The sequence below is a fragment of the Sinocyclocheilus rhinocerous genome, unplaced genomic scaffold (genome assembly GCF_001515625.1).
Source record: "Sinocyclocheilus rhinocerous isolate Xijiao unplaced genomic scaffold, SAMN03320098_v1.1 scaffold44, whole genome shotgun sequence".
NCBI classification, from domain to species: Eukaryota; Metazoa; Chordata; class Actinopteri; order Cypriniformes; family Cyprinidae; genus Sinocyclocheilus; species Sinocyclocheilus rhinocerous.
In genome coordinates this window covers 1,391,375-1,404,203 of record NW_015631022.1, presented here as the reverse complement: position 1 = coordinate 1,404,203, position 12,829 = coordinate 1,391,375, and the positions used below count along the sequence as shown (strand labels likewise).

Genomic DNA, 12,829 nt, shown 5'->3' with positions numbered 1-12,829 from the left:
TTGAGTGAACAAATCCTTTATTACAACAAACTTGAAACCATTTTAATGAAAGTATTGAAGTCTCCCTTCTGAAAAAATAAATAAATTTAAAAAAACAAAAAAATAAAGCTGTACACCTTGTGTACATCTATATCACACTTTAACATTTTAATTAATGTTTTAAATGAAAATTTACAACTCCTTTTATTTTTGGCAAAGTTAAAACATGGACAAACATGATATTCCTTGAAAACAATGATTAAATAAATTATTTTATTATATAGAATATTATTATTGTTGTTATTATAACTTTGAAGTACATTGTACAATACTGATATGTTTCGGTCATAATTTCAAATTAAATCAAACTTTTATTTTGACGGGCTGTAGAGGACCTTTGAGTTCCAGAGTGTATTTGACAAATTTCCTCAAATAAAACTAGGAAATGTTATATACGTTTTCTCTCAGAGCAGCTCTGCTGATGTTCATGTTTATGTATCTTAGACGCTGAAAACACCATTTATGTATGCGTACTTCAGTATGCAGTAGATAAAACGGCACCACTCAGAGACAGAGCAGATTATTTATATAGCAGTCTCTTTGCCCTTTAATATTCACAGACACATATAACTACTTTTGACTTATCCATCCATCTGCGCGTTTTACGTGAAATCCTCATTATACTGTAAATTCCATGTTCACGACTTCCCTCTGCTTCACGGAAATCATATGGCCTTAACTTATAACTTGTTATAAATGCGACACACCTTCATCTGCACGGAGGGATGGTGTCCGCGAATATGAGCGAAGGTGTTGGATTTATTGCCTGCTTTTGCAGCCACTTTGCGTCCACATTTTTTGCAAATTGGATCCGTCCTCAAGGACAACCCCGTGTTTGTTTTTTTAAATATCCGAAGTATTCCCATACTGCAGATATTAACTTTTTGTTTGGCGGGGATGTAGATAAGATATAATCTCTGTCTCTGTCATTTTCTCTGCTGAACGTGCGTGTTAGCAGCCAAGTGAATGCAGAGTGAAGCAGCCGAGTGGAAATAAGTTGCATGTGCGCAGGTGAGATTTTTTTATTCATTTTTTTTTTTAAACTGTAGATATGCAAATGTTTACGGTATGATAACAGTGCACGTTCAAACCGTGATAAACCGTCATACCGGTATATCGTTACAACCCTACTCTAAAACTGCATGAAAATCAAAGGCATAAATCTAAAGTTATGTTTCAAATTTGAGGATATCTCAAAAAAAAATTTTTAAAAAAAAAGAGCTTTCAGTAAGATTTTATTTGGGCGCAGTACCAAATGCTTCCACTAGATGAAATTAGCTTCCCATTCGTTTCCAATGCACCCATTTTGACCGTGAACAATACAAGTGACCATTATTTTCAGAACCATTTGACCTTTTTGAATCAGGTCCATGATTTTTTTTTGTGTGTGTGTGTGCGCATGTGTTCACATAGCAAGTACCAAAACCTTTACATAATTTCATACCATTCAGATGAAGAAAAAAAACAACACGTAAAATTTTTTAGTCAAAACCGACCTAACAACACCAGAGGTTTAACTGAAAGGTTTTGTTCACCCAAAAGTGAAAATTCTGTTATTAACTCGCCTTCATGTCAGAAGAATACTGTCACTTAAATTAAAATGATTATGCAGAAGAACAAATAAGGTTTTACGTAAACTTCTGTATAATATGTGATCCAAAACACCCAAAGTGGAACTGTACCTACCGGATGTGAAATTTAGGCTGGTTTCTAAATAACACCATGCATTTAACATGTGAATGAACAGTTTTCACTTACATTTGCAGAAGGAGTCTGCGGTTTTCAGAGTGACGAATCCCATTCGTGTGTTGAGTCCATTCCTTCACAAACACAGGAAAGGACGAAAAAAATAACCTTAATATAATAAAACAACATTGCTTGTACATGACAGTTAAACTGGCTTTGACATCTAAACAATTCAAGGCTTGACAAGTTACCCTTTCTGACTATAAGTACGAGCAACAAATGAGTACTGGTATGGATCTGAAAAGAGTTCTACATGCTAACTGTCCTAACTGGAGCCAAGCATAAAGACCAAGAAGTCAGTAATACAGCTAACAACAGTTCATGTCCAATTTTTTTACTCCAATTTGATACTAAGCAAAACTAAGAGGTTTTTTTTTTTTAAACTGTAGATATGCAAATGTTTACGGTATGATAACAGTGCACGTTCAAACCGTGATAAACCGTCATACCGGTATATCGTTACAACCCTACTCTAAAACTGCATGAAAATCAAAGGCATAAATCTAAAGTTATGTTTCAAATTTGAGGATATCTAAAAAAATAAAATTTTAAAAAAGAGAGCTTTCAGTAAGATTTTATGTGGGCGCAGTACCAAATGCTTTCACTAGATGAAATTAGCTTCCCATTCGTTTCCAATGCACCCATTTTGACTGTGAACAATACAAGTGACCATTATTTTCAGAACCATTTGACCTTTTTGAATCAGGTCCATGATTTTTTTGTGTGTGTGTGCATGTGTTCACATAGCAAGTACCAAAACCTTTACATAATTTCATACCATTCAGATGAAGAAAAAAAACAACACGTAAAATTTTTCAGTCAAAACCGACCTAACAACACCAGAGGTTTAGCTGAAAGGTTTTGTTCACCCAAAAGTGAAAATTCTGTTATTTATTAACTCGCCTTCATGTCAGAAGAATACGGTCACTTAAATTAAAATTATTATGCAGAAGAACAAATAAGGTTTTACGTAAACTTCTGTATAATATGTGATCCAAAAGACCCAAAGTGGAACTGTACCTACCGGATGTGAAATTTAGGCTGGTTTCTAAACAACACCATGCATTTAACATGTGAATGAACAGTTTTCACTTACATTTGCAGAAGGAGTCTGCGGTTTTCAGAGTGACGAATCCCATTCGTGTGTTGAGTCCATTCCTCCACAAACACAGGAAAGGACGAAAAAAATAACCTTAATATAATAAAACAACATTGCTTGTACATGACAGTTAAACTGGCTTTGAGATCTAAACAATTCAAGGCTTGACAAGTTACCCTTTCTGACTATAAGTACGAGCAACAAATGAGTACTGGTATGGATCTGAAAAGAGTTCTACATGCTAACTGTCCTAACTGGAGCCAAGCATAAAGACCAAGAAGTCAGTAATACAGCTAACAACAGTTCATGTCCAATTTTTTTACTCCAATTTGATACTAAGCAAAACTAAGAGGTGCTGATTTAAATGCAACAAATGATGTTTAAAGAGGGTCTTCTTCAATAAGCAGGACTCAAGAAGAAAGAAGTGTGTGTGCAGAAGGCAAGCGGCTTGAATTACTCACCATGACAGAGTGCACATCATAATCACAAAGGGAGCACACATGGGGAAACATGAGGGGCATGACTCCCAAGAAATCCTGCACTTTTCCCTGAGACGGGGTGCCCATCCTTCTCTGCATGAACATGTCGTCAGATGCCGATGACGTCGACATGCCAAGGCTGCGGTAGGAGTCATGGGAAAGATCAGAATACTGGCGGTCTCTGCCGCTACCGCTGCTGTAATCTAACATGTCGTATCCACGACCGGACGATTCTTGCGTGGAAGTATAACCGAAGTCCCCTTGCGAGCGGCTTTGAGCCTGCCCTCCAGAACGGTCCAATCTTCCACCCTGCGAGCCGCCCCAATCGTCTCGGCCGCTTCTGTACGAAGACTCAGAAGAAAGGGTCGACATGTCGCCAGTCATGCGGCGGCCGGCTTCCATCTTGCGGTTCTTTAGTTGCATGATAAGATGGGGCAAGGTCTCCACGCTGATGTTCTCCTCTGGAACCTGCGCCAGCGCGTCCAGATCGGTGGGCGACAGGCCTAGGCTGGCGAACAGTTTCATGGTATTGCTAATGTGGCTGCCCGCTCGGCGGGACAGCTGAGAGTCGTGGTCTTTTCCCTCCCCTCCACCCAAACCAGACATGCCACTATGAGATTGGGAAGACGAGCCGTAGTGGTCCGAGTGCGTCTCGCCCATACTAAAGTTCAAAGTCTCGGCGGCTGCCAAAAGCCCACGGCCAACAGCAAAGCCTTTCTGAGCATCATCACCGGTCAGTTTCTGGGACATGACGGCGCTCTGGACGAGTGGAAAAAGAGAGGAACAAAGCGAATCAAAAAGTCCCCAGAAAGACAATCCGTCGATTTAAGCCTGGATCGAGTAAAGAGAGCTCCTCCAGAATGAAACAGGTCTGCAGAAACACAATGGAGCAATGATTTCTAGCATGCTCGCGAAATGGTTAGCAGTGGCATAGGAAAGCAAGACAGTGAGCTCCACAAATCCATACAATGCAAGTAACAGAAGTCAAAATTATTTACAAATGACAGAGGTACAAATGGACAGTTTGGTACATTGACCAAATAGACCATAAAATGAAGATTTATAAGTATCATGAAGAGCAATTTATTGGGAAAGTACAATAGAGCTTTGAAGGAAAATAAAACAGAGTCTGAATCTAATTTAGATCCTTAAATGTGGATGGGAAAGACAGGGAAAGCATTGCACTTTCTTGGTCAGGAGAGAGCCAGGGAGAGAGAGTGTTCATGCCTTTAAGTTGTACTGCATGACCAAAAACTACAAATCAGAAATCCATGAACGGAAACAAATTTAACCGAAATAAAGCTAATCAACTTTAGCACTTAAATAATTTGGCATCAAGAGGTCTTGATAACAGCCAATAGTTGGGCTCAAGTGAAACACATGGGGTGCAAAGAGAGCACAGGATTTTCTGAACAAGATATGAATCTTCATCCAAAGAAAAGTGAAATTTTACACATTAACTGTGACTTGAATCTGTGGTGTTTGTAATGGAAAAGACGGTATAAAAATGTCAAAAATGGGAAAAAAATATATACATAATGGTGTCTCACTTGACAAGCTATTTATTTTTATTATTTTATTCAGAACGTTGTCATCAATGTTTTTGGAAAGCTGAAATGAGAAAAGTGTGTCTTATAAAACAGGATGACATTTGCAGTATCAGTATAAAAACAGTGGTTACTGTGCGGCCAAAATACCAAAAAAAATGTTTTAAAAATATATATATATATACATCTCAAAATAAAAGGTAAAATCAACTGAACACAGAAAAAGCATAAGTTTTGATGAACTATGAATGAATGAAAGTTTCACATGGACACGAACAATCAAAAACAGCAGGCACTATATGTGACTGGTGAAAAAGATAATTAAAAACACAACTTAAAAACACTAAATTACTAAGAAGAGCAATTAACATTTCTTCAAAGTCTTAACTTGCACTTATATTTGTTACTCCTCCAATTACAAAAATGAAAGTCCTTACATCTGATTGGTCAGTACAGTTTCAGCCATGTATCACTGTGTAGCAACCAATGCAAATTGCTGTTTTTGTAGCAACAATTTGTTATGGAAGAATATCACATAAAACTGCATTAATTAGGCCTAATGTGTTTTTATTATTTTTAATACTTTGTAATCATTTTATAAAAGCAATTCAACATTCAGGTTGATGAGGTACATTTTAAGTCTAATGGAATCTAGATTTTTATTGTTTTAGTTATTTCTGCAAAATCTTGCAAAAGTAATAGAAGATTTTATCTTTTAAAGTTGGAGGAAAGGAATTGGGTTCCAGAAGTGAAAATCCCATTCATTTTCTCCAAATGAAAGGGAATTAATTTGTAAAGATAACTTACAAACCTACTTAAAAAAAAAATTTTTTTATTTTATTCAGAACGTTGTCATCAATGTTTTTGGAAAGCTGAAATGAGAAAAGTGTGTCTTATAAAACAGGATGACATTTGCAGTATCAGTATAAAAACAGTGGTTACTGTGCGGCCAAAATACCAAAAAAAATGTTTTAAAAATATATATATATATACATCTCAAAATAAAAGGTAAAATCAACTGAACACAGAAAAAGCATAAGTTTTGATGAACTATGAATGAATGAAAGTTTCACATGGACACGAACAATCAAAAACAGCAGGCACTATATGTGACTGGTGAAAAAGATAATTAAAAACACAACTTAAAAACACTAAATTACTAAGAAGAGCAATTAACATTTCTTCAAAGTCTTAACTTGCACTTATATTTGTTACTCCTCCAATTACAAAAATGAAAGTCCTTACATCTGATTGGTCAGTACAGTTTCAGCCATGTATCACTGTGTAGCAACCAATGCAAATTGCTGTTTTTGTAGCAACAATTTGTTATGGAAGAATATCACATAAAACTGCATTAATTAGGCCTAATGTGTTTTTATTATTTTTAATACTTTGTAATCATTTTATAAAAGCAATTCAACATTCAGGTTGATGAGGTACATTTTAAGTCTAATGGAATCTAGATTTTTATTGTTTTAGTTATTTCTGCAAAATCTTGCAAAAGTAATAGAAGATTTTATCTTTTAAAGTTGGAGGAAAGGAATTGGGTTCCAGAAGTGAAAATCCCATTCATTTTCTCCAAATGAAAGGGAATTAATTTGTAAAGATAACTTACAAACCTACTTAAAAAAAAAATTTTTTTTTTTTCATTTTTATACTGGGTATGCAATACTTCATTGGATTACAGTTCTTTCCCTCATTAAAGCCTTTAAGTACAAAGCCCTGTACCTTTGTCTTTTTGTCCGCTTCTCAAATCCTGTTCTGCTTCAAATCAAAGTTTGTAATGCTGTTGTTCACCTCGTTTGTTTGATTCATGGCAAGAGGGAAAATGAAAGAGGGGGAAAACAATTCCTTAACAATGGCTGCTGAAAAAGTGGGCGGGAACTATTGACTTTGGCATTCTGAACATGAGAAGTGGAAAGGGTCTGTCTGTATGCATGCATGTATTCTTATGTTTAAAGACTTTCGGAGCAGTAATGCAATGCAAACTGATGACAAGACCAGAAAGGATGGTGGAAAGATAAGAACACTATGATGATAGGCATTAAAATAGCTACAGCTGATAAGATTTGAATGTTTTATGGCGTTACTTAAGACTGTGTGGAGAAGACTGATTAAGTTAGTTTGAAATTATATGCATTAGTAAAGAGAATATATCAACACAGTGCAAGTCAGAACTGGAATGGGGCATATTAAACATTAGGCAGAATATGAATTCAACACAAATGTGTAAACATGGCAATGGCACTACTATCCAGATTCAGTGCAGATGAAGGAAATGCAGAGAATGTCTTGGACAGAAACCTTACAAGTGCTTAAGAAATATCCCAGAAAACACATCAAAACGACGCCTTTTACAGCTTTAGATAACGAAAGTGTCCGCTGAGCGTCAATCTGATGCTACGATAATAACATTCATCTCATTTTAGGACCGTCAACTTACATTAACCGCGAAACTGTGTAAACACTTTATTTAGGTGAATCACGTAAGATTAAATCCCAAGCAAAGATCCGCTTTAAACACAACACATGGACGAATTAGGATGATAAAAACTAAAAATTGAAGGAAAAAACAAACAAAAAAAGAGGCCGCGGGTCTAAATGTGCACGACAAGGCCTAACGTTACACCGCAACCTTTAAACGTGTAACTCTGCAGTTCGGGTTTATTATAGTCTATACTTAAAACATAAATCGTATAACATCTTATCTGTCATTCGAATGCACTGTGTTGCTACTTACATGTCTTTCCTTTTCCCAACCTTTGGGTTGAAGTCCTTTACGTCGTACGAAGTGAAACGCTATCAACGGCTAGGGCAACTGCGCACAACGTGAAGGCGGAAGTGAGTGACTACGAAAGAGTTCCTCACTTCCGATGTGAATTGCAAAATAAAAGTCCTAGCTGGTTTTCGTCAAAACCGTTTTTATACAGTCTATGGTCAAAACTAATACCAAAGCCACTCTTCTCATTTATATTGCTATCATTTATTATATTATAATACTAAAATCCCCTTAATTGTTTTTACTGTTGAACAATGAAACTCTGGATGTCACTGCCATGATGTAATCAGAATATTCAGAGACTGGTACAAAAGAAGCAAAGCAGTCAGTTTATATCATCAGCTTGACCTGACTGAAGCATCTACACAGCATGTGTGCTTTATACTAATAGCTTTTAGAAAAGAATCTTCTTTGAAGGACAGTCAAAATAGCAACGTCCTACATTCTAGATGTTTCTGTAATATTCTAGTGGAACATTCCAGAACACAAAAAGTAATGTGATTTTCATATTCAGCATGTCAAACTTCATACAGAAAATGAAAATGAAACAAAACTCATTGTTCAGAGTAATCATGCTGAGAAATAGAGACAATTCAGTCATTGCTTGACTAACACACCCTAATACAGTTAGTTTATTGCTTGTAATGTGTTTTTAATACTGGCTGTTTGCTTTTGAAGTTATGTTTAGTTGAAAATTAAAAACATTAACTACATACAATTGAAACAAATGTATTGTTATTTGTAAAAAAAAATAAAAAGTACCCTTAAAGGGATAGTTCACCCAAAAATAAAAAAAAATGTGATGTTTATCTGCTTACCCCCAGGGCATCCAAGATGTAGGTGGCTTTGTTTCTTCAGTAGAACACAAATTATGATTTTTAAGTCCAGCCGTTGCAGTCTATCAGTCGTATAATTATAGGTAAAAAATGATATAAATACTGTTCGGTTTCTCGCACAAACCGATCGTTTCGTGTCTTAGGACATCAATGTGTCGTCACGAGCCGCAGGGTTTAATTTGGATTTGTCTGTGCATGTTTTTTTTACTCTCATAGATTTTGTTACCATTGCCATGCATTATACGACTGATAGACTGCAACGGCTGGAGTTAAAATTCATAATTTGTGTTCTACTGAAGAAACAAAGCCACCTACATCTTGGATGCCCTGGGGTAAGCAGATAAACATCACATTTTCATTTTTGGGTGAACTATCCCTTTAATTAAACAAAATAAGTAATTAAATACAATTTTGTATAAATAAATTATTAAATAGTGACTGTTTAAGATGTGTCCAAGGATTAATGGACTTTAGTCATTGATTTAGCTGATGTTTAATTCTCACAGCATTTTATTTTAACACACGTTTTATTTCAAAATCACCAGACCATGACTGAATAAAAGACCAATGTTTTCAGAAATCGTATGTGAATGTGTTTTCTTGTTCTGAAATGATGCTGTCTTTCCACCCTTCAGTTTATCGATTATCACCATCTCCATCATAAACCCATTCATATATCCCATCCTCTTCTGCACAAGACTCATGGTAGCAGGCCTTACAGTTGCTGCATCTGATCCACGCTTCAGCAGCTTTCAGATCACCGTCTGAGCCGTGGTTTATGAAGCAGCCCCTGCACTTGTAGGAGGTGGCTGCTTTATTCTGTTCATTTCTTTGTTTTAAATGTTCATCATAAAGAAGGTATTCAGAGTTTCTTTGTAAATATGGTACTGTCTTGGCTCTGGGTGTGTGACTTTTTTGTATGACCACAAAGTCTGTGAATGATGCCACTTCATCAGAGCCGCTCTCAGTGCTGCAGTGTGCGGTGTCTTCGGCGCATAGCGTGGTGCTTTCATGCCCAATGGAGGTAAACTTGTTTATCGGGAGCATCCCTGTTGTTCTGAACACATCTTTGGCTCGTTCCACAGTGGCAGTTTTCTTCCACGCTTCCATGAAAACAGAGCAATAATGTGCTTTGGGCAACTTCATTCCTGCACACTGCTGATTCCACTTGCGACTCGCTTCGCACCAGTTGTGTTTGAGGCTCCCAAACAGAGCCGTGTTGGCCGGCTGCGGCGCAGGAAAGCATATGACTTCCACGTCGTTCTGCTTCATGAGACTGAGGAAGCTGAGGTTGAAGACGTGGCTGCTTTGGCCATCGAGGAGCAGAAGGTGGGGCCTGGAGTCATCTTTTGGAAGCTGTGCCACAAACATTTCCCCCCACTCAAGGAACAGCTCTGCTGTTATCCAGCCATTATCCGACGCTCTCACACACAGGTTTTTATTCATCCACTCATTTCTCGCATTAATTCCTTTGAAAATGAGAAGCGGAGGAGCAAATGCACCACTGGCATTGAATGCTGCTAGTATAGTTGAGGCCGTTTCCTCCTCGGTTGTGATCTGAAAGCAGGGATCTTCTCCTTCCCCGACGGGCCAGGGGTAATGGGTGAGACAGCTAAACTCTCTCTAGGGGTCCTGTGTGCTCACTCATACACAGGAGTCAGGACACATCAGCCACGGAGACAGCGCTGACAGAGGACAAACAGGAAGTGGAGAGCAGAGGGAAACGTGAACATCAGGCTCTAAATCCATAAAGCCAATAGAGAACTACTGCTTTTTACAGTAACTTCTTTACTGATCTGAAAACTGTACATTTAAACCAGTGCCATGCTAAGAATCCTGTATAACATGCTCATAACTAAACTTTTGATATATATACAGTATATATATATATATATATATATATATATATAGTTATATATATAATGTACATAATTAATTATATAATATATAATGTTATATTCGAATTGATCTTCATAACTTCTAACTCAAAGTAGGCAAATCTTCAGACAGTAGAATAGAAACATTTGACATTACATTAGCATCCAGTTTAGCACAGCTACAATGGGATTATTAGAAAACATCAGGCTTCTGACATGTTTCATGACATGATAGCTCATATAAAATGATGAATAATCATACTTCATCGGAATAGTGTAGTGTCCCACATTAACAGATAGCTACTGTCCCACTTTACCTAACACGTTTAGCTAAGCTAAGTGGGTCATTACTTTAAATATCCTTACAAATAAACACACGCAATTTTGCATTTTGGGGGGGCAATTGCAGATTAAATTATTATTTTAAAGCAGAATGATTTTTTTTAAATGGTTATTATTTTCATTTAAAGGGAGTATTTGTCAGCGCACTTACCATGTGCTTGTTGTGATCGGTTGTGTTGAAGCTTGACCACGCCCACCACAGTGATGTCAGGCAAATGAGAACGGTGTGATATAGTAATTATTCATGACTGTTACAATATGATTGGCTCTTGATATTTAAAGGGCACTCCAGCGTGACAGTGAATTTGACCCACTTTATCTGATGTCCCACTTTTTCGGACATAACTCTAAATATAGTTCTGAAATGCAAAGATCTGGTTTCCTGCGGTAACTGCAAACTGGTTTGCATTAAAGACAGGTTATGAAATATACCCTTATTAACAAGCATTCAATATTAGAGGATAGAAAGGCCATGCAGAAGGTTTCTAAATGGCACAATCAATATACAGGCCCTGACATTTCTTATTTACATAGCATTTAGCAGACACTTTTTATTCAAAGCATCTTACACTGCATTTCAACAGTCCCATTACAACAACCTGGGATAAGTGTGTCGTTACACACACACACACACACACATTGCAGTTATGTGTATATATAAATTATAATATAATAAATAATTTATTAAATTTTTTGCATTTTTATGTCATTTTTTATGTATTTTTATATTTATGATTTCTTTATTCATCCACTCATTTCTCGCATTAATTCCTTTGAAAATGAGAAGCGGAGGAGCAAATGCACCACTGGCATTGAATGCTGCTAGTATAGTTGAGGCCGTTTCCTCCTCGGTTGTGATCTGAAAGCAGGGATCTTCTCCTTCCCCGACAGATTGTTGAGAGGAGAACTTGTCTTGTAGTCCTGATACATCACACTTCCAAATATGTGAAGGGACGTCTTTAATTCCCAAGGCATCAAGGGTGTTTTCATACATCATGAACCATTTTCCCAGCTCTTCTTCATTCATCCTTGTAGCTGGTGATGTGGTCTCAGGTTTCTTTATTTGCAGCCCGGGGTTTCGCTTCATAAAGCCCTCGAACCAGTAATAGCCTGCCTTTTGCTTCTCTTCTGAAAACCCTCGGATGCCATTTATCTTGGCAAACTCAAAAGCAAGAGACTGAACATCAGTCTTCCTCAAGGAGAAGCCTCTCTCTGAAAGCAAGGTGAGAAGGCGCGCTAACTCCCGCTCAGATTCAACAGGGATGAATGGCTTTCTTCCAGACGCATGCTCGGATCCCTCGACGAGCCCTTTCACGCGTCTCTGAAGGGTCGTTTTTGGCACGTTCCACTTCCTTGCCAGCAATCGTAGCGCAGGCTTCTGCCCCGACTCAGCCTGTGCTTTATACTCGTCTATTGCAGCTTTCATACGCTCCTCACTCCACTGATTCATCTTCAGCCCTTTTCTTCTTTTAAACTCGCTTTGCATTTCCATATTTCCTTGAAAAGATAAAAGTCAGAATGTTGTTGAATTAGGCCTAATATTCTGGCATCCAACTCAACTAATATTATATAATTTTGCACAAATATACCTTCTAGACTGAACTAGAAATCAGTTATTTATTAGTAAGTTATAATTTGCTATATACACTGCCGTTTAAAAGTTTGGGATCAGTACGATTTTTGATGATTTTTAAAGAAGTCTCTCATGCTCACCAAGGCTGTATTTATTTGATCAAAAATACAGAAAAAACAGTAATATTGTAAATTATTATTACAATTTTAAATAACTGTTCACTAGTTTAAATTGCTGTAAAATATAATTTATTCTGTGATGCAAAGCTGAACTTTTATCAGATGTTACTCCAGTCTTCAATGTCACATGATCCTTCAGAAATCATTCTAATATGCTGATTTATTATCAGTGTTGGCAACTGTTGTGCTGCTTAATATGTTTTGGAACCTGTGATACTTTTTCCAGGATTCTTTGATGAATGAATAAAAACATTTTATCAACTTAACACATTCTTGGTGAATAAAAATATTTTCTTTAAAAAAATACTGCCCCAAAACTTTTGAACGGTTGTG

The 12,829-nt window shown here is 36.9% G+C and overlaps 2 protein-coding genes across 4 annotated transcripts in view; both read right to left on the bottom strand.

Moving 5' to 3' along the window:
- Positions 1–7,765, bottom strand: part of LOC107741063 (matrin-3-like) — a 28,125-nt gene extending 20,360 nt beyond the window's left edge. For 2 of the 3 annotated variants that reach the window (XM_016553651.1, XM_016553649.1), the window contains exons 1-3: positions 7,651–7,765; positions 3,346–4,234; positions 2,882–2,943 (exon numbers count right to left, since the gene is read on the bottom strand). In XM_016553651.1, the coding sequence (XP_016409137.1) occupies positions 2,882–2,943; positions 3,346–4,113 (830 nt within the window). In that variant the 5' untranslated portion in view covers positions 4,114–4,234; positions 7,651–7,765. The remainder of the gene's footprint in view (positions 1–2,881; positions 2,944–3,345; positions 4,235–7,650) is intronic. The other variant, XM_016553650.1, reaches the window with a different exon arrangement.
- Positions 7,766–11,501: 3,736 nt separating this feature from the next.
- The window catches only part of LOC107741092 (5-hydroxytryptamine receptor 4-like), a 125,225-nt gene continuing 123,897 nt past the window's right edge, over positions 11,502–12,829 (bottom strand). Inside the window, exon 9 of the mRNA XM_016553685.1 lies at positions 11,502–12,241. The gene's annotated coding sequence lies outside the window, so the exon portion shown is untranslated. The remainder of the gene's footprint in view (positions 12,242–12,829) is intronic.